This window comes from Lycium barbarum, chromosome 11 (assembly GCF_019175385.1).
Source record: "Lycium barbarum isolate Lr01 chromosome 11, ASM1917538v2, whole genome shotgun sequence".
In the NCBI taxonomy this organism is placed as follows: Eukaryota; Viridiplantae; Streptophyta; class Magnoliopsida; order Solanales; family Solanaceae; genus Lycium; species Lycium barbarum.
In genome coordinates this window covers 53,087,155-53,108,236 of record NC_083347.1, presented here as the reverse complement: position 1 = coordinate 53,108,236, position 21,082 = coordinate 53,087,155, and the positions used below count along the sequence as shown (strand labels likewise).

The window sequence follows — 21,082 nt, the reverse complement described above, 5'->3', positions numbered from 1 at the left end:
AAGCAGTAGAGTAAGCGGTACTCGGTAATTGCTCCGGGTACCCGTCGCGGCCCTAGCTGGGTCGTGAAAAATATAATCACTAGGAAAGCATTATTTGCTTGGGATAGGATTTGTTCACCAGTATTTATTGGTGGTTTAAACTTGATCAACTTGAAATTGTGGAATAGAGCTACTATAGCTAAAAATTGTTGGGATGTGGCCAACAAAGCAGACCAGCTATGGGTGAGATGGATCCATATAATACTATATAAAAGGAAAACCCTTAAATGAGATTATCATACCCCAGCAAGCTTCTTGGATGGTCAGGCAAATGAGTAAATACATTGTTACCCCCCTCAACTATAACACTTTTTTCAAAAAGACACTTAAACTTTGAGGGGGTCCTAACACCCCCTTATTCTTGTTCAAAGTGAATTTATCACCCCTTTATGAGCCCACGTGGCATATAGAGTGTATTTCATTCTCCAATAGCGCGTGAAATAAAGAACAAAAAAATTATCCATTTCAGCATTTGTTTCATTAATAATACCTTTTCCTTTTACGTTATTTATTTTATTTAATATTTTATTTTTCCTTATCTTCTTCACCAAGAAGGCTCAATTGGTTACCTTTTTTTTCTTTTTCTTTTTTCCTTTGTTTCTTCAAGATCGTTCTTCTATAGACTTTTCCGATTCATCCTTATTCTCTGTCTTTTTTTTGCTTTTGATTTTTTTTTTTATGGAGTTTGGGGTAGGTCATTGGAGATGGAATGGTGGTTTGAAGGTGATTTCTAATTTTCAAAGTTTGATTTGGTGATGGTTAGTGCTCTTTGTGATTAGAGATGGAATGGTGGTTCTTCCAATTCTGGCCAGTTTTGAAAGACAATACTTTTGTTTTCTGTCTTATTCTTTTTTCTTTTTTAGTTGGGTTCATTGATTTCCCCCCCTCCTAAAAATGGAGGTTGAAAGTGGTGAGGTTAAGGGATATTAATTTTGGGGTAAGAAGTTGGATAGATGCTGATTTAAATTTCAGATTTGGTTTGGTGCTGATTTTAATTATTTGGTGGTGGTTTGGAACTTTTCGGTGGTGCTGTGGTGGAAGTGGTGATGCAGTGGCAGTGATGGGGGTGGCTAAGGTGGGGGAACTTCTACAGAAGTTGAGGTGAAGAAGAAAGGGGGAAAAGAAAAATAAAAGAAAAGAAAGAAAAGGAATCAAATAGGAAAAATAAAAAATCAAACAATTTAAAAATCAATTTGACACGTGGCAAGTGATGATTGGTGCGTGAGTTGCACATATCTTCTTATACTTGGGGTTGACCCAAAAAGGGTGAATATATACTATTTTGAAGTTGTTCAGGGGGGTCATAGGACTCTCGCAAAGTTTAGGTGTCTTTTTGAAAAAAGGTGTCAACTTCAGGGGGGGTTCCGATGTATTCTCTCTCAGGCAATTCATATTAGCTAGGGATAATGTTGCATTGATCCAAAACCTATCTTCTACTCAGAGCTTGATCAAGCAATTTTGTCATGCACTCACTCCTCAAGGACCAAATGTGGCTTGGAAATGTCTGATGTTTACTAATGATGCTAAACCAAAAGCCAAGTTCATTATGTGGCTTCATTTTCATGGGAGAATGCTAACTGTGGATAGATTACTCTTTGCTGAGTGTGTGCATATTCTCTGGATAGAAAGATACCAGAGAGTTTTCGAGGAGAAACGAAGGTCATGTGAAGCACATGCTAAAGAACTTGCCTACACTTGCACTATTAGAGCTAAATCTGGAACCAGCACTCTCATACATAGTTTTATATTTTAGCTTTGATAGTTTCACTTAGGAATATTGTCTGTTTGTCTCTTAGTTCCATGTTGGGAACTTGTCTTTCTTTGAGAGTCCTAATATCACCCAATCAAGGAAAAAGAAGAATGTTATATGTTTTAGGCGTGATGGACCTCTTTTGGGTCTTTAAAAGGACATTTATTAGTAAGATTATGAGTTCACCATGAGAAATTAAACATGCAGTAAGAGAAATTATTGTTTAAACGACATAATTGATCACCAAAACTCGGTACCTGTCGGGCAATACAATACCGATAATGTCACAACTTTGATATTACATCCATCAGGTGAAAAAAAAGATGGGGTTGGGGTGGGGCAGGGTAAAAGAAAAGCTTTCAAATGTTTTCACCACATCCTTGGCACAGTCAGTTTTCTAACTTAAAGCTACCATTACCATTCTATCCACCATGTGATACAAAAGAATGTTACACTCTGGTCCAAGCTCTATCTTACCATTGATGACAAAACAAAAAAAAAAAAAAAAGCAGCTATGCTTAGAAACTGTAGTTCAAGAAATCTCATTGCACAATTATCTGAAGATACAGTGGCTTGATGTGGAACCTTATACGACATCATAACACCCGTGGAAGCACCAAGGCGTCGAGGCTAAGTGTCTATTTTGTTAGTGGGAACTTATACACTGACAACACCAGACATCCATGGAACAACAATTGGTGCATTTGGGTGTGAATTTCTGAATGATTTAGAATAGCGGCCCTTAAAAGCCGTTTTAGGTTTCTCTGCCTGCAATTTGCAAATAAAAGAGAAGATGAAATGAGGGACAGCTTTAGTCTGCTAAAGATCATTCTTAAATTATCATGTAGAAGGAAAAAAACCATGAAAGGTAGTGAACTTTGTGAAGGGCACTGAGAACTAACATATTTCAGCCAGCACTCCTGATTTTTGTGTTGATAAATATCTGGAGAATAGCATCCCGTCTCAGATGGGCAATAAACCCATATGTTGCATTTCTTGTCATTAGGTCCAGCCTGCTTAGCTTGATTCAAACAGGCCATGCAACACTCATATGCAGATTCTTTAGGGTGCGTGAGGCCCCATTTGACTGCATCTCCCCCGTAATCAGTATGAAGTTCAACGTTACACTCAGGAGGAAGCCGCCTGCCAGCTATGATTTCACTGTCTGGAGAACATAAGTACTGGATTAGAATTTAACAAAACCAAACTATTCCCCAGCGTTTGTGAGTAAAGTTCATGTTACAGTGATCATGCACAAATTAAGCACAGATACTACCTATCCACAATATTTGACATTGACCTTTCTTCTGTGCAGAAAACAACTACACTTCCGCGGGGAAATAAAGATAGAGAAATGAAGTACGTCATTACCAAATTCTTCTTCACCCTCAGGTTTGTCATGATGTTCCTTATTAATTATTGCAACAGGTATCCAAAGACCAATTTCTTCAGACAGCTCAGCCCAGTCAACATCCAAAGCTTGTGCAAGTACACCTGCAAGCAAGTTTCATGAAGAAATGTTAAACTATCTTGTCAAAGTACATATGGATTATAGTCTAGGAAGAAGAAACCCCAGCATCAATGTAAAGCTGATATAGAAAGTGTGAACAAAAGAAAGTCACAAGTAAAAGGCATACTAGCTTCCTCAGGGGAAATAGTTGAATTTGACTTTTTCTTATTTACAAGCTCCCTGGCTTCTTTTAATTTTTTGCGGCGCCAACTTTCAACTGCATCTGTTCATCAGAAATACCATCAACAATCATAACCAGGAATGTAATAATAAAAGTTTATAAACTGTGCCTACTTCATTCTTTGCATAGACATATATCTTCAAGTATTTGTCTTGAATAATTTGCATTTGGGTAGATTTTTTTTTGTTGTTGCCCAAGAAGACCTTAGACCAATATGGAATGATATACTCATAAAAGCAATCATGTTGACATGTTCGGAAACATTGCAGTTCTAAGTGGAACAAAAATATGAAGTTGACATCTTTCATGGCATACTTTTTGAACTCAGTTTATCAACTCAAGACTGATGAATAGGCAGGTCATCCAGTGTCTCCAACGTAAAGGAAACCACATAGAGCAGGGAGGGAGATCATTTTCATTAGATTCTTGCACTTGGAGGTGATTGCCGAAAATAGCTAATGATGGAGAAACATGAAAAATTACTGCAGGTTTGCATTTCCCAAAACACTTAACCCTTAAACAAAGTCTAAAAATCAAAAGAATCTTGCTTTTACCATGATTTCCTCAAACAAATATATACCAATTTCTTAATCATAAATTTTATTTTTTTGGGGATAATTTCAGAGACCTCCCTCTAGGTTTCACTTAATCACACTAACCTCCCTTGTGGTTTACGATATTATGCTTACCACCATTCTTTAGATTTATTCTAACAATTATTTTAATCACTAATCTAAAAAAATTAAAATATGACTAATTTACCCTCTTTTTAATTAATTAATTAATTTTATAAATATCTTCTTTATCAAATCATTTAAGAACAAATTACCTAAATCACTCCATATTGATTTGTACTATGCATAAGAAAAAATTAACAGAAGATGCAGAATTAGATAAACTGATCTCTTTTTTCATTCTCTCATGATATTAGCTATGGCAGTATAAAATGTATTCTATTAATTCAAATTGCTCCTAAGCTTTTCTTTTTCTTTCAGTTCTGATGTTTTCACTCCAACTTCTGCTGCTTCTATTTGTTGGAGTTGTATTTAGTGATCCAAAGAAGAGGAACATTCGATCGTAAGGTCCCACTCTTCCACTATCTTTTTCCCTTAAATTATTTCCAAAAGCCGCTTCTGATTTGAAAATCTCCAAGTTCAGAAACAAGTTAGGTTTCTTTGAAATTTGGTTTTCTAGAGGAACGGATAAAAACTCCTCTAAGGTACATAAAATCAGAGCTTAGTATTAGAAATAGTCAGATTGTAATATTTTATATTAATAATAGATAGATTAAAATAATTGTTACAAAAGAAGGGTGGCAAACGTAATATCGTAAACCATAAGGGAGGCTAGTGTTACGAAGCAAAACCTGAGGGGAGTCTCTGAAATTATTATTTTTATATAGTTAAGTTTATAAATTTGAGTTTTAGAAAATGAATTAGTCAATGTCTAAACTGAGACCGGATATCGGTCAATTTGGACCATATAAACAAATCAACAAATTTTCTAGAATGGATGGAATATTTCATATTTTGTTTCCCTCTAATTCGTAAATTCTACGCTGCAGAAAGCAACGGGAGTAGGATTTGGGACTTTCCAGAACTCTAATTCTTCTTTTGATGAATGCAAGTATTTCAGTTCTTTCTTTTTTGTTGGATATGGTAAAACCCGAATACAACAAAGCCGACACCAAAAGCCTCACAGTGGTCATTTCCTACTTTTGCTCCCTTGACTCAAACTGTCAACCTTATGCTTGGAGGTGTAGGGTCCTTCCCACTAGCTATCTGTCAGTTCTAGCTCATATGATAAAATTAAAACAAAAACTTCAGCACCAGTTTTGGCAAATTTTTGTCAAGCCCCTGCCAATATCCAATCAGAAAAACTACATGGCACGCTAGGATCATGAAGACTAACACTCGACTGGCATCTACTCCCTCCATTTCAATTTCTATGGCAGTGTTTAAGTGGGCACAGCATTTAAGATATTCATTTTGACTTATGTATTATCTGTGGTAGCGGAAGAAAATAAATAGGTAGAACAGAACCACTGGTGTACTCAACTCCCAAGATCCCCACAAGATGGACTAATTCAGGAAAGAGGAATTTTAGCGTTTCTCTCCTTCCAAATTGTCCACCATATGCATTTTAATGAACTGCACCTCTTGAAGTTTGTTTCTTTTCCTTAGACCTTATAGAAGTGCTTGGTTTACGAACAGGTAAAGGTGGATCAATAGGGATGGATTTTCATTGAGTTTTGTTTACTTTTGGCGAGGGGTTATTATAAAGATGCAGTAATACAATAGGGAATATCAGGAGGTAAAAGCTAAATTCTACGAAAAATGAAAAAAAAAAAAAAAAAAAAAAAAAAAGAAGAAGAAGAAGAAGGGGGAAGGCATTATCAAATAATGCATTAATACCAAGGGGAATCAGGATAAGCAGATCATAATGCAGGTCTTCTATAAAGTATGTTTCATAAGATAAAGGGCACGAGTGGAGTTACAAGGAATAAATTACCACGCATATCAAATAATTGACATCCCATTTGAATATTACATAAACAATCAATAAAAAGTGTTGACCCGTGGTTAACTGCAATTGTCAAGGTTACTATACATGAAGACATAGAAAGCCAAACGTTGAAGCACAAAATAAGGCAATGAAAAATATAAAAAACATGTATAGTTGAGGCCGGGTGATGGGCTTAACAAGGGAGGGAGAGAACAAAAGAGACGAGATGGATGGAAACTAATAATTTATGGTGCTAATATGGAAGTGTACCGTCCTACTAATCCCAAAAAATAACACGTATTATATAGGACTTTCGTGAATTTACAAATACCCCCAGAGGATCGTTTGTATGAGGTTGAATAGTGGTTATATAATACATAAGTTTTTTTAAAAAAAGACAGTATGAAGTGGAAATGTCTAAACAAACAACCAATAAGAATACCAAGGGTAAAATGGTATTCTATCACAGCAAGAACGGCCATTTACAATATGGAGTTAAGAAAGGTTATTTATAAGCCCTATAGATGGGAATTGAAAATATATCAGAAACTTATGAAATATGTTCTCGAAACACAATTACATCAAACAGTGATGGTATAAAAACTTTATTTTGGAAAAAAAGATGGTTGGGATCACGATGCCACGGTCAGAGATTGCTGGTCTACTGAAGGATGGACATTCCCCTTAGAAGAAGATGCAACGATTGAAAAATGGAAGAAATGAGCAGCTTTATGCACATGATAAGTAGCTTCAAAAGCAACGGTACTACCATATAAGGTAGTATGGAAGGACCTCAAGGATGGCATTTTCTCAGTGAAGTCTGGGTAAGAAGTATTGTCTCAAAGCACCCAAGGCTGTGGCCTAGTGGTCAATAAGTGGGAGGAGAACCTTGAGGTCTCAGGTTCAAATCCACTTACTGACCACTAGGCCACAGCGGAGACAAAAACACTAGGTGATTTCTTCTCATCTGTTAAGCTTTGGTGGACTGAGTTACCTGGTACCTATTGCTGGTGGGAGGTAGCAGGTATCCCGTGAAATTAGTCGAGGTGCGCAAAAACTGGCTCTGACACCACGATTATAAAAAAAAGGGAAAAGGGTTATATCTCCTCCAACAATTATATCTTCTTTTTCACTAACCCATCTCGCCGGAATCACCATAACCCCCACTACTATCACTTTACCCGGATACTGTCCAATTATCTAACTCCAACCCAAAAACCTCACAACCATTAAAATTCTTAAAACCCATTTGACAAATCTGAAGATACTTTTAGATAAAAAGTTTAAATCTTTCAATAATATAAAAGAATGTCTTTTAACTCTTGTAAGCATTAACATCATTGCTAATCTTTCTGCTAAATCTTTACGATAATGTGAAAGATTAAGAAAAAGGGTTTCATCATTGTGTAAAAATACAACATTTGGGTATTGAATGCCTGAAAGTTTTGAAAATAAGAGGGTTATTTCGAATGAATTTGAGGACAATGGTGGGAAGATTGAGTTGGGGTTTGAGAGGGGAAATCGTATGACAGGGTAGAGATTTTGATTGGTAATGGGTTCTTTTCATTTGGGTTGAGATGGAGGAGAAAGGGGAAAAAGGTTGTTTGGTTGTCTTGGGGTTGGTGGTGTGGTGTATCGAAAAGGTGAGAGAGAGAGGACGGGGCAGTGGCGTGGGGTGGTTGTGGAGATGGGTTCGCCGGGGTTAAGGTTGTTTTGGTGGTGTGGTTGCGGCGGTTTTCCAGTGTTTGAGGGTGGTTGGTGGTGTGGTTACTTGAATATGATTTGCAAAAATTGTGTGGCTTCAATGGTGGTTGGAGGTGGCTTTAGTTGGAGGTAGAAGAAAGAAATGGAGAGGGGAGAGGGTGGTGAGGTGGCATGTCACATGGCATGCCACCTCATCTAAATGTCAGGCCACGTGGAAGTTTAATTGCCACGGTGGACTGCCATCCAAACGGGGGGCAAATATTGCTACTTAGGTAACGGTAGCGGTAAATTTGCACCGAAAGTATAACGGGGGTAAATGTGGACTATTTCCAATAGTAGAGGGGTAAATCAGGCCCTTTTCCCTAAAAGAAAATAGTAATAAATCTCAAAGTAGACAACAAGAACAAGTATGGCCATGGAAATTGATATGGAGAAACAAAGCGCCTTACGGGGTAGAGAAATTTTCATGGCTAGAATTCCTCTCTTTCCAGAATTAGTCCACAAGGATAAGGGTAAGGTCAGCGTACATCCCACCCTCCCCAGACCCCATTTGTGCGACTATACTGGGTATGTTGTTGTTGTTGTTGTTGAAGTACTTATTCATCCACTGTATAAACACAATTAGAGTTCATACACGTTTTTTGAATTTGCCTGAAGTCAAATGGTGCATAACAGAATGTCCAAAGACTTAATACATTGTTGGAATAGAAGAGGACTACAGAAAGGTAATAAAAAGTTGTGGAGCACTATACCATCGGCTATATTGGACTGTGTGGAAGGAAAGAACTCAAAGATACTGTGATGGAAAAAAGGAAAATATTTGTACCTTAAAGCATAGATGTTTAGCTCTCTTAGCCTTTTGGTGTAAAAATGAAAATGTATAAGAAGTAGATAGGATTTTAATTTCCTTAGTTCTTTTCACATGTAATAAGTGTACTAAGATACTTATTGCTGGGGTTGTACTACTCATTAATTGCACTTGCTGGGTGCTATTCTTTAATAAAATTTTCATTACATTTTTTAAAAAGGTAATTTATAGGCCCTATAATCAGACCAGTAATGAACTACACAAGGAATCAAGATTAAGTTAATTGAACAGAAACTGCGCGTAAAAAGGTTAAGTACCATTTCTGATTTCTTAAAAAATGATCCAAAGCAGCTCATTCAATGGGGTGGACCTACTAAGTTCAACTGGCACTAGCAGTCTGACCTCAATTAATAGCCGAGTCAGTATTAACCAAACTACAATCTCAAATGACAAATAGAGAAAGGCATTTCATCAATCATCAATTAAACATTTTGCAGTAACACACCTAAACAACATTAACACAGTAGAGGATTGTGGAAAGTAATTAAAGGAAATAAAGAACTAAGAAAAATATTATATGAAGTGCAAGATAGTCTTTCCCTTAGCTATCAGATAAAGCAGTCTTTAAATATAAATTACAGATCTGCTTCTGGTAGCTTGACAAGTGGAGGGGAGGGACAAAATAAGAAGCCAGTTTGAAATTTGTGTTAGCAATGAGACAGTTGTAAGATATATTTCTCTAGATGATAAACACACAAACACGGAGAAGTTAGAAGGACGATATTTGTTTAGGAAAAGAACTTATCCGGAAAAATTACACGTATAGAGAAAAATTAAACATGTTTGTGATAAAGTAGCAATCGTATAGATATATTGGAGAAATCCCTCATATACTAGTATATAAAAAGCAATAAAGTCAATGCTAAAAAAGAAAAGAAGTTGTAGATGCTACATAGTTGGTTCTCATCTTTAAGAGACTATGAGTGTGAGCATCTGTCTGACAAAAGAATACTTAAAATGGAGGCTCGCATCCGGTGTCTTGTGTGATAAAAATGTGCCGCCAAGACTTAAAGGTAAGTTCTATAAAGCGGTTGTTAGACCAGCCATGTCGTATGGAGTGGAGTGTTGGCCGGTACAAGAGGAGATGCACAGATGCCCCAGTGAGGACGCATGAGAGGTTGGCTATGGTGGGTCTGAGGAGAATTAGAGATAGGCCAAAGAAATATTGGGGACAGGTGATTAGATAGGATATGGCACACCTTCAACTTACCGAGTATATGACCCTAGATAGGAGGATTTGAAGGTCGAACATTAAGATAGAAGGTTAGTAGGTAGTCAAGCGTTGTCTAGTTTCCTTACCAGTATTATTAGTATTACTCACCTACTACCTTATCTGCTCATTTCTTCACTACTGTATTAACCTTTCCAAACCTGCTTTGATATGCTTTACTTGAGCCGAGGGTCTTTTAAAAACAACTTCTCTATCTTCACAAGGTAGGGGTAAGGTTTGTGTACAGACCACCCTCCCCAGACCCCACTTGTGGGATTACACCGGGTATGTTGTTATAATTCATAAAAAGAAATTCTTATGTGGGATTACGTGTATTCTATATTTACTTTTGTTACCAAAGAAATCAAAAAAGAATTAGTGGGGTGCTTCGTTTCTGTGGTCACTTCTTATCTACGAACCTCACCCAATAGTCAATGTGACCAGAATCTCATGAGTGTACCAAATATGACAGATAGAAAAGGTACACTCTAAGTTGTACAGAAGGGTTTCCACTGCACTTTTACTTAGAAAATGGAACTTTTTCTTCAATATCTTGGGAGTTACTTGGGTAGTACCGATGACAGCAAAGGAGCTATTACAATGCTGGAGCTTGAGAGGCATGGGCAAGGAAAAGAGGAAAACTAGGAACACCATCCCTCAATGATAAGGCGGACTATTTGGAAGAAAAGGAATGCAAGAATTTCTTAAAACAAATCTGAATCTGTAATTAGCATTAAATACATATGCATATCTTCTTTATTTTTTTGGTGCAACTTGGCTATTGCGAATGACATGGATGTCGTGATTGAATTTTTGAGCTCATTACACAATATGTAATGTAGTCTTTCTTGTAATTATCTTTTTTTTAATAACTGTGGTGTCAAGGTCAGCTTGCGCACCTCGAGTAATTCCACGGGGTACCTGCTACTTTCCACCAGCACAGATACCGAGTAACTCTGTCCACCAAGGCTTGAACAAATGAAAACATCTTACAGCAGTTTCTTAATGTTGATATTCATATACTATCTTTAACTATAACCCAAAAAAAAAAAAAAGAGTTTTCACCTATGAAAAACTCTCATATTGCTTTCAATTTAAATTGTCCACCTCTTGTGCTAACGGAGCTACTTTCCATGCTCTAATTTTGCTTTATTCTTTCTAAAAGTGCTGCGATTAATTTCAACCACATCTTCACATGATCAAAAATCTCAACCACAATTCTTTTTAGTAAAGACAAAAATAAGGAAACCTGGAATAATATCATTTGTTCGTTTGGAGATGACGAACCAATCAATTTATGAACTTGTCAAACTTCAGCAATCTAAGCATCGTCTAAGTTAAGACTATGATGGACCAATGATCAAGTAAATGCTAAAATACTTTGTTGAACTTTTCCCTTCCAAATGAAGTAGTTTGATGGACAGTGTGGCGAGGGTTCCGGTGGATGTTAATTAAACTTTCTCATTCAATGCCTGGTTTCAAATTCATGTGTTCATAGCAAAAATTCATTGGACATTGGAATAAGACTACCATAACATCTTCAGATTCAATAAACTTAAGGTAATATTACGATACAACTACATCTCAGTCCCACACAAGTTGGACTTCGGCTATATGATCCCCATGTTTCTCCATTTGGATCCATCTCAAGACAATATTATACAAAATAAAAATAAAATGTATTAGAACTCTGATAGGCTAAAAGACTCCTAGAAAGTTGGGTTTCATCTATAGGCTATATAATTAAACTTAAGGTAATATTGCGATACAACTACGTCTCAGTCCCACACAAGTTGGACTTCGGCGATATGATTCCCATGTTTCTCCATTTAGATCCATCTCAAGACAATATTATACAAAATAAAAATAAAATGTATTAGAATTCTGAGAGGCTAAAAGACTCCTAGAAAGCATAAGAAATAAAATTTACTCCTTCCGTCCTAATTTATGTGAAGGTGCTTGACTGGGCACGGAGTTTAAGAATGGAAGGAAGACTTTTAAAACTTGTGACCTAAAATAAGCTATACATATTTGTGTGGCTATAAATCATTTCAGAAAGGGTAAAATAGCAAGTTTAAAGTCAAATTGTTATTAAATATAGAAAGGTGTCAACCTTTTGGGCCTGAGAAAAAAGAAAAGAGTATCACATAAATTGGGACGGACGGAGTATGTACTAACATGACTAAACCATATTTTCAACTAATTGAAATTATGTTTAAATTAGTTGAAAATATGATTTAAACATATTTTCAAGTAGTTGAAAAAAAAAACATATTTTTAACTAATTGGTATCACCCACATAGATTATTTTTCTTCCATTGTGCATTTGCGTGGATTTCAAGAGATTGTAGTTCATTAAACACAACTTCCTTCTATGTGATTTTAGGTCTATCTCATCCCCCTTTAACACCTCCACTACCATGGTTTTCACATATACAGATGTTGATACATGACACAATCAAACCATCTCAAAAAGCCAATCATTTACCCTCGATGTGTGCTACTTATAGCTTTTGGCTAATATGGTCACTTTTAATCTTGTCTAATCTTGTATAAGCGCAATTCCATCTTAGTACCCAGATCTCTACACGACACTCACCTTGTGGATGTTTTGCACTTTAGCGGCCCAACATTCACTCTCATTTTAACATTGTTGGTCTTATAACTATTCTATAAAACTTACCTTTCACTTTGTCCTTCTATCACATGACAACCCATAACACTTGTCCATTTCAACCATGTAATTTAGATGCTAAGTGTAACATCTTCATTCCTCGTTATGTTCTCCTGGAACAACAAGCCTACATATGTGAACTGTTTGTTGTTAAAGATATTCCATAAATATTATGCATACATATGTCATATATTCCTTAAGGTTCTTTATATACTTGACCAATTCAGTAAGACTCACAATTACCTTTCTCTCAAAAAAACCAATTCAATAAGACTTCATTTCTTCTCTCCTTTTAAATGGTATCAACTATGTTACACTGATCCTCCGATTGGTGCCGACGACCGTATTGACATGATTCAACTGTATTTCAAGCAAAAGACAATGTGTTGAAAACATCAGATACAAATATAGGTAACGAATCTTAGAAGAATGTGCCTAAAATTTGACAAAGTCCACCTTCGGTGGCTTTGACAAAGAAAAGAGGATTGGGTCGAGGGAGCCACGATTTGGGAGAAAACCTATGATTTTGAAGAGAAAACAAATTTGCTTGATTTGTTGGGAGATAGAGTTAGGATGTTAGGCTAAGACTCGGGATTTTGTAGTACATACCAGGTGGCCGCAACGAAATTACCAAAAAAAAAAAAAAAAAAAAAAGAGCTTATGGAGCAGAAAGTTCATGTAAAAAACTCTATTCAAGTTGTGGATGCAGTCTAACCGACAAAGAAATCAAAAAGACTATTCAATCTTACCATGTTAGCCATCTTTACTATTTCTTTTGTGATATGAAAGCAAATTGGATTTTTTGGATCAGGCCGGGTTCAATCTAGAGATAGGAAAAGAGTGGTTGCTCCTCTTTACTATACACATAATTTTTCTATTGATAAGAGCAAAAAATTGGATTAGGCCTCGTCTGCACCTTCCTATGATAAGTCCATTTTCTTGTCACTAGACATATTCTCCTTCTCATTTGTTATTGTAAGAGATGTAAGGAAACAAGGAAATTAAATAAAATATTTGAAATTTAAATAAAAAGTTATTTATACATGTTTCGATTCAATACGTTCAATTTATTTGATACGATTGGAATATGCCGTCTAGACTTAATTAATTAACAAGTAAAAAGAAACTAAGTTCTATCCAAAAAGAATCTATATATTTATTATCCATAACCCATCACTTGTACATGCCACTCTATGTCTCCCTGAATCCAAAGATCTAGGTTTTGGTGAATCCGACATCTAGATTTGTATCCATATATAGAGAGATCTAAGAAACTTCAGTCTAATAAGGGACATCCTGATGCCACCTACCAGAAAAAGTTTATTTGTCTTCCTTTTAATCTTTTTGCTATTCTCGTCTCTCTCCTGTGGCCACTTTGATGGCACATTTCCTATTTCTGGTGACTTATCTGCCGATAAAGTCTCTTTTTTGGTGTTCATTTCAACGACAACGCTTCTTTGCCGTCCAGATTTTTCTTGAACTAATGTTTATTAGTCCATGTTAACAGACTAGACAAATCAGTAGTCTATTTGTCTAGGATTGATTAAATGTCCATGTCAACGGACCCGTCAATTCAGCAGTCCACAACTATCCAGTCATGTTAGCAATGTCACTTAACCTGTCAATTCAACAGTTCATATTTGTTCAACCAGTATCGGCTTGGCCGGCATGTAAACATCCATATAATCATCTAGTCAACGCCGCATTACTGTCAAGTTAGCTTGCACATCACTATCAAGTTAGTATTGTGGATTTTCAGCAATTTAGACAAGGCGACGAAGTGCTTGTCTTCCCCAGCAATCTAGTCCAGCGGCAATGCACATGTTAGCATATCCATTCACGTCTCATGGATTCATGTAGCAACCATGATTGAATAGTTTGGTCTTTCAGGACATAGTCAGCTTGACTTTCAATTTGTATTTGCAAACACATGTTGTTTCCACCACCTTTAATTTGGTCAATTATGCATTATAATCTTCAGAAAAGAGGAATTAACATATGCAGTAGGTATTTTCTTAACAAACAGAGGATGTCAATCATCTATCTATTCATTGCAAGCTCACCTTGCAGATATGGGGCTTCTTTCTCATATTATGGGGATCAAATGGACAATGCCAAGGACAACGATAGAATTATCCGAGTGATGGCACCTTCGAAGTCTGGGAAAGGCAGAGAGGAAACCTGAAATACTACTCCTTCAGTCATTTGGTGGACTTTTGGAAAGAAAGGAATACAAGAATTTTCCAAAGCAAATCAGAATCTGTAATTACCATCAATACAAATGTATATCTTCTCTTTCTTTCTTTCTTTCTTTTTATTTTGGTATAATATGGCCCTTGTAAATGACATTGAGGCTATGGTTGGCAGTTGACTTTCTCAACTCCTACAACACTTACTTCTTGCTGAAATCAATAAACTTCTTTTAACAATCACAAAACAAAAGAGACTTATGAATTTTTGCTAGAATGTACATTACAGCATATCTAGATTCATTGAACTTGAATAGGAGAATTTTAAGATAATTCAGAGAATATTATGTAGAGAATTCCGTAGGAAGATCCTTTTATTTTTTTATATGGTATGGTAACTTACATCTACCAATCTCTCTCTTTAGGAGTCAATAGTGGCCCTCTCCATGCTCCCTTGGTGACTCGAACCCCAACCTCAAGGTTGGAGGTGGAGGGTGCTTTCCACTTGAGCTGCCTCTCTTGTCTTCTGAGGAAGAATCTTATGTAAGAACTTTCTTCGAACGTGTACTGGTCTATTGAGCTCATGGGCAACCTTATGGTTGACTCTAACATAAGAGGGATGAATTTTATTTAAAAGAAAAAGGAAAATAACTAAGTGGGAAGTGCTTGGATTATACAGGGAGCAAGGTAACAGAAGAGAAACTTTGATGAAATCAAATACGAGCATTTGAGACAGAGAAGAGGTCATTTCCTCAAGAAAGCCAAAGGTGGGCTGAGATCATTAGTTTCTCAAAAATTCAATTATGAAGAGGTGAAAAACAAAATCTGGCACATAGGAAATTGACTTCCCTCTTTTCTACTGCTTTTCACTTTTAAATACAGGTCAGACAAATTTTTTTTTTTTTTTTTTGATTAAGCACCGGGTGTCCGGGTCTCTTTGAGCCCCGACTAATCCCGGGGGTGCACAGGCCCTCGGCAAGGAGTTTCCCGCAAGTGCACCACGGGTAATTCAGGGTTTTACCCCAGTCCGATGGCCCTCAGAAATTGTTTGCACCCAGTGGGTTTCGAACTTGAGACCTTGAAAGGGAGCACCCCAAGGCTCAAGCCAATTACCACCAGGCCAAGGTCAGACAAATGGTATTATAGCTGTATTTTCTTCAAGTTCAGACTAACAATTAAATTTAGAAGAAGTTAGAAAGATTGGGAATTAGAAGGATTCCGTCAGATGTTGTGGCAGCTAGAATCAGCTCATATTGATATAAATAAGTGGACTCCCTGATATGGGAAGCTAGCATATCAGAAATATTGTTCTCCTAAATATTGTGGTATAAATAAATGGACTCCCCTGCACCTCACAAATGTGGTATCTTCTCTTAAATATTTTGGGGGTCAGTTGGGTGATGCCTAAGACTACAGTCGAGCTTCTGCAATGCTGGCATGTGAAAGGACTGGGAAAAGGCAAACTAAGAACATGGAACACACTGCCTGCTGCCATCTGGTGGTGTATTTGGAAGGAAAGGAACTCGAGAACTTTTGATAGCAAAATGGAATCTGTAATTAGTTTAAAGCACAGATGCATTTCTTTACTGTTTTTTTTTATGCAACACGGCAATAGCTGATGATGCAGAAGCCATGGTTGACTTTTTGAGTTCATTACACAACTAGTAGTGAGGCTTTCCTCTGTAAGTTCTTGCCAGCAGCTTTGCTGCTTATCAATACAAAATACCCTTTACCAATCAAAAAAAATAAAATAATGGAAATCTTAGAACTTTACCTTCCTTTATCTCCATTTCCTTTGTTTCCATACACACCATTATCGATCAATCAATCAATCAATCAACAATACTCCTTAATACCAAATGAGTTGGGTCAACTTTACGAATCATCTATATCTATTCTGCTCTTTCAGTTCCATTTATACTCCGCCACACCTAGTGGCAATGTGATAGAAACCCCTACCCCTTAAACACCATATATGGGTGCAATGTAGGGCATGCCTAGAAGAGCTTGTCCTAATGCTCAGCTTTTTAATGACCGCCTCATGAGCACAAAAAGGAATGCATCATTTGCGCTGCCTCAGCAAATATTCTACATGTAATTGACACTTTTATATCCTAGATGTAGCATAAGGTAATGGATATCTTGCAATTATCCAACTTAGAATTTAATGACAAAAAAATACTAAGAAAGAGACACGATATAAAAAGTCCACAACGTATCTAGGCTAGAGAATGAACAACAAGAAGGATAACCAATGAAAAGATTCAACAATGCTGCTTTGGAAACAAAGATAACCAAAAATTTGATCAATTTAGTCTTAAACTGAATGCATAATCACCTCGTTGCACTGTTGCATTGTCACGGGCATTGACACCTTTCAACGTAGTTAGTATTTCATCTGCAATCTTCTGTTTGATTTGTTGTGGCACTTGCACCACCTTTTCGTCAACGAAAAATTCTTCCTTTAATCCCTTTAACTTCACCAGGAAAACAGAGATCTCTTTATCAAGCCATAGCTTTAAAGTTGAGAGAAAAAACAAGTAACAACACAACCATCATGAAATTAAGGGTCTTACTAGTTCAATAAGTTGCACAGGTTCTAGTTGTTTTCTTATTCGATTCGACTCTTCCATTTTCCTAACTTGATCTGGAGTATACCTAAAATCTGTATGCACAAATATCCAAGAAAAGGGTCATTCCAAAAAAAAGAAGAAGTATAGCATATGAATGAAGAAGTCACCTTTTTGGGTATCATTGCGAGTGTACATGTATGTTGAAGTGTACGAGTGAAGTACATAAAGAGCAACAAAAATGTTAATTGAACAAACAAGAATAGTGGTTCTTTTATAGGAACACCATTTGGCTCTCCAATTAGAACCCCACCACTCTGCTACTCTTGCCATCTCCCCCTTCAAACACTTGATACAACACCATAATCTGTTTTAATTCATACTAAAACCAAATATTAGACTATTTTCTGCAAGATTTATGGTATGCTTTTCAAGGGTCAATAGTAGATCGATAGTACCAATGTCAAGACCTTTCCTGGTTTGGTGTTTGATTGACCAACAAGAATGAAGTTGTGAAATACTAGTGCAGTATTTAATAGTGGGGATTCTTCTCCCTTTGCTGTCTTTTGTGAGGTAATTTTAGATTGGGGCGTTGTATTTTAGAGTATTAGGTAATAATTTTGATTTACGTGATGTAACGAGTAAAGGTAGAGGGGAACAAGCTGTGGGGATAGGCTAAGATGCGCCGTGCTAACGTGCGATTAAAACTGCAAAAAGCCAATGGGATCTATAGGCTAGTGCTCTTTCAATTTAATTATTTTATTTTTTTTGGGCGGGGGTGGGTGTTTCTCCGAAGTCTAGTGCTCTTAAATAGAGTATGTGCATCTAGCCTGCTAATGTGAGAAAATAAAGAGTTACACAAAATTGAGTGGTTGTGGGGTGGGGTTAGGGGGTGGTGGGGTTAGGGGGTGGTGGTTGGGGTGGGTGGCAGAGGAGTGGGGTAGTTGGGAGTGGGGTTGGGGTGGGTGGTAAGGTGAAGGTGTGGTGGGAGTGAGTGGTGGGGGTGAGGTGGGGGTGAGTGGTAGGGTGGGGTGGATGGTGGAGGGTGGGTCGGGGGTGAGTGGTAGCGTGGGGGTGGGGTGGGGTAGATGGTGGAGGGTGGGGTATAATGGAGAAATGAAATATGTAACCACGGAAAAACTACCAAATCCGCGGTTACAAAAATTGGGACTTTTCATGGTTATATAACCATGGGATGAACCACGGGTTTACAACACCATACCACATAATTTTATGAACAATGAAAACAAGCATGGTTTCATAGAGAACCATGCATTAATGAACCACAGGAAACCACCATCCAAACAGGGGTAAGAAAAAACTACTCCACTTTTTTTTAGTAAAATTGCGTGTTTTGACATGAGAAATGGTGTGTAATCACTAATACCACCTTTGGAGATTTCCAAAATAAATATATAGATAATTTTAAGTAAGCGTTTGGCCATAGTATTTGGGAGCGTGATTTCAAATCAGCGTTTGTATATGAAATCAGCACAAAATTTCAACTTCAAATCATGATTTCAAATCCAAATTCTCCAAAGGGCAAAGGTGCAAATATACCCTCAACTTTGCAATTTAGAGCAAATATATCCCTCGTTAAAAAAAAAAAAATTGTTACATAATGTAAATGTACCATTTTCGCTGACGAAAGATTTTTAAAAATTATTTAGCTTATCTTTTTAATTAAAAAAATGCCACGTTCCTTTTAAAATAATAAGTCTACCCACTTTTTTTAGTAGATTTATTTTTTACCCACGTGGCAAATTTTTTTCCTAGTGGTTGTCTGGTTCATTTAAAAGATATCTCTGTGACTTAAAATAACGAAAAAGGGTCGTATGTACTAAGTTGTAGTCGTCCCCCGTTTACTTTTTCGATGATATACCCCGCCATTAGTGTTTTCTTCATATATGCCCCCACGTCTAACGACCACTTTTTTGGGGACATGTGGCACGATCTCCATGGCCCCAACCCTTTTTATTTTTCATTTTATTAAAATTAGACCCAGCCGATTAATTTAAGAAAGGCCCGCTCCATTACCCGACCCGTTGGACGATTTAAATCTTAAAGAAAACTCCATCGTCTTATTCTCTCCCAAAAATAAGGTTCAGCCGCCATTTTCATGCTCCTTTCCCTCTCAATTTTGAGCTTGTAGTGTTTTTTCTTCTTCTTCCACATGTTACGAATTAGGGGTCTTCACACTTACTGGTTCTTATTCCCTATGTTTCAAATTTTTGACACCCTGGAATTAGAATCACCCAAAGTTAAATTCAGATCCTTTAATTTCCTCATTCTCTTTTATTGTTCTTCCTGAAGAAAAAAAGAAGGGTGTTACAATGTCTCAAGCTAGTTGTTCGTCTCAAGAATGTGCTTTGAAGCGTACTTGTCTTTTGGGATTGGTTGCCAATTACTTTACGGCTTACACTCTTGAAAATGGGGTCAGAGGTTCTACAAAGGTCTCAGATCTGATGTGAGTTAATATTGTGAAATTAATTAAATTTTTTAGTTGGTAGAATTTTTTTACTGTAAATCGTCTCTATTGGGGGATAAAGCGGTAAATGTTATATGCAGGATGAAGTCTCAAGCGGATGTTTTGAAGTTTGAACAACAGAAATTTAAGAAAAACTTGGAAACAATGGAGGTTATTAATCAACTTGAAGGGACCAAATCAATCAAGTTGGAGGCATCAATTGATGTGGTTAATCTAGAGAGGGACATATTGATGCAAAAAGTGAAAGAAATGGAGGCTACAAATCAAATTCAAAGGACCAAAGCCGTGAAATTGGAAGAGGAGTTATTGTTGATGAAGGCCATTATTATGATATCTTGGTTCTTATTTGCTTGCATCTTTTCTTTGCTTGTGTAATGAGTTGTTGGGTTATTTTGTGATGAAGTAGGTTGACTTGTATTTCTTGATGAACTAAATTGATGTAGCAAGTTAACTTGTATGATGAACTAAATTGGAATGAATGTAATGTATGCTTCTATTCAGTGTTCCTTTCCTTCTTTTGGCAGTATGTAAATGGCCATATTTAGTGTGCCCTTTCTTGTTTTGAAAGATGGTATCAAATATAAAGTGTACTAGCATAATATGTTGACGATGTAGTTGTTACACTCCATAATAATCTGTGCTACTTGAATTAAGACAAGAAAGAATGAGTTAAGAAGGTTCAAGGAAAGTTAATCGAGTAGTAAGAATATCGTTATATATATGATTGCCTTAAGTATCCCGAGGTGACATGGTAACCTAAAGTATTTGAAATTGCGTTATGAGTATGTATATGAGGTAATGTGAGTGACCTTTTAAAGTATTTGTGATTATTAGTAATGATATAGAAGATGGACAAAAGATATGAATATACTTTTGCGGTTGGAATTTCGTCAAAGCTTGTGAGTTCTCTAGTTACGTTTAAGGTTATTTTGATTCTCCGGACCCTTCGAGACATGTATATGAATTTTTATGGATGTATATGAGTCTGTATATGTATGTATAAGAGGTCACATGAGGTTGGAAGAGGATTAGAAGTTAAACAAAATGAATCGGAACAACTGCAGTAAAATCTCGGACCCGAATTTAGCCTAGATTGGTGGAGGCATATCTCATAGTATATGAGGAGTTTTAAGGTGTTTCAAAAGCCTAAAATGAAGTTCATTGAGTCTAGTTTTCAACGCAACAAACCGCTCATCAAAATGATATCGGAATACGGAGATATGGACGATGCAAGTTGGGCTGGTGGGGCAGAAACTGGAAATCCGATCCAAGCACTCATATTTTGGCCCATTAGTATGTTTCGGCCCATGAGGCCCAATAACGTTAAAATATATAGAAAATTCATTTGAGGGCTGATCATTTTCAGTTAAGACCCTCCAAAAACATTAGAGAGA

General features: G+C 36.7%; 2 protein-coding genes across 3 annotated transcripts; one reads left to right on the top strand and one right to left on the bottom strand.

Annotated features, from left to right (window-relative positions):
- Nucleotides 1-2,005: 2,005 nt before the first annotated feature.
- LOC132616964 (uncharacterized) lies at nt 2,006-17,909 on the bottom strand. 2 transcript variants are annotated; one of them, XM_060331770.1, is made up of 7 exons: nt 17,371-17,907; nt 17,207-17,295; nt 16,969-17,107; nt 3,427-3,522; nt 3,161-3,283; nt 2,692-2,954; nt 2,006-2,557 (listed from the first exon to the last, which is right to left on the bottom strand). In XM_060331770.1, the coding sequence occupies exons 1-7, from the start codon at nt 17,531-17,533 to the stop codon at nt 2,447-2,449; spliced, it is 984 nt and encodes a 327-aa protein (XP_060187753.1). In that variant the 5' UTR covers nt 17,534-17,907; the 3' UTR covers nt 2,006-2,446. The 2 variants fall into 2 exon arrangements, with proteins under 2 accessions (XP_060187753.1, XP_060187754.1); XM_060331771.1 differs by lacking the exon at nt 3,427-3,522 and having other exon boundaries at nt 17,371-17,909.
- Nucleotides 17,910-19,266: 1,357 nt separating this feature from the next.
- LOC132619129 (uncharacterized) lies at nt 19,267-20,182 on the top strand. Its single transcript, XM_060334085.1, has 2 exons — nt 19,267-19,667; nt 19,769-20,182. Exons 1-2 carry the CDS (start codon nt 19,534-19,536, stop codon nt 20,061-20,063), a joined length of 429 nt encoding a protein of 142 aa, XP_060190068.1. The 5' UTR covers nt 19,267-19,533; the 3' UTR covers nt 20,064-20,182.
- Nucleotides 20,183-21,082: the final 900 nt, after the last annotated feature.

Excerpts from the sequence above, each read along its gene's own strand:
- LOC132616964 (XM_060331770.1), bottom strand. The coding sequence starts at position 17,533 with ATGGCAAGAGTAGCAGAGTGGTGGGGTTCTAATTGGAGAGCCAAATGG. Across the intron at positions 3,284-3,426 it reads TATTTCCCCTGAGGAAGCTA|GTGTACTTGCACAAGCTTTG; the intron begins GTATGCCTTTTA and ends ACTTGCTTGCAG. Across the intron at positions 2,955-3,160 it reads TGAGGGTGAAGAAGAATTTG|ACAGTGAAATCATAGCTGGC; the intron begins GTAATGACGTAC and ends TATGTTCTCCAG.
- LOC132619129 (XM_060334085.1), top strand. The coding sequence starts at position 19,534 with ATGTCTCAAGCTAGTTGTTCGTCTCAAGAATGTGCTTTGAAGCGTACT. Across the intron at positions 19,668-19,768 it reads ACAAAGGTCTCAGATCTGAT|GATGAAGTCTCAAGCGGATG; the intron begins GTGAGTTAATAT and ends TGTTATATGCAG.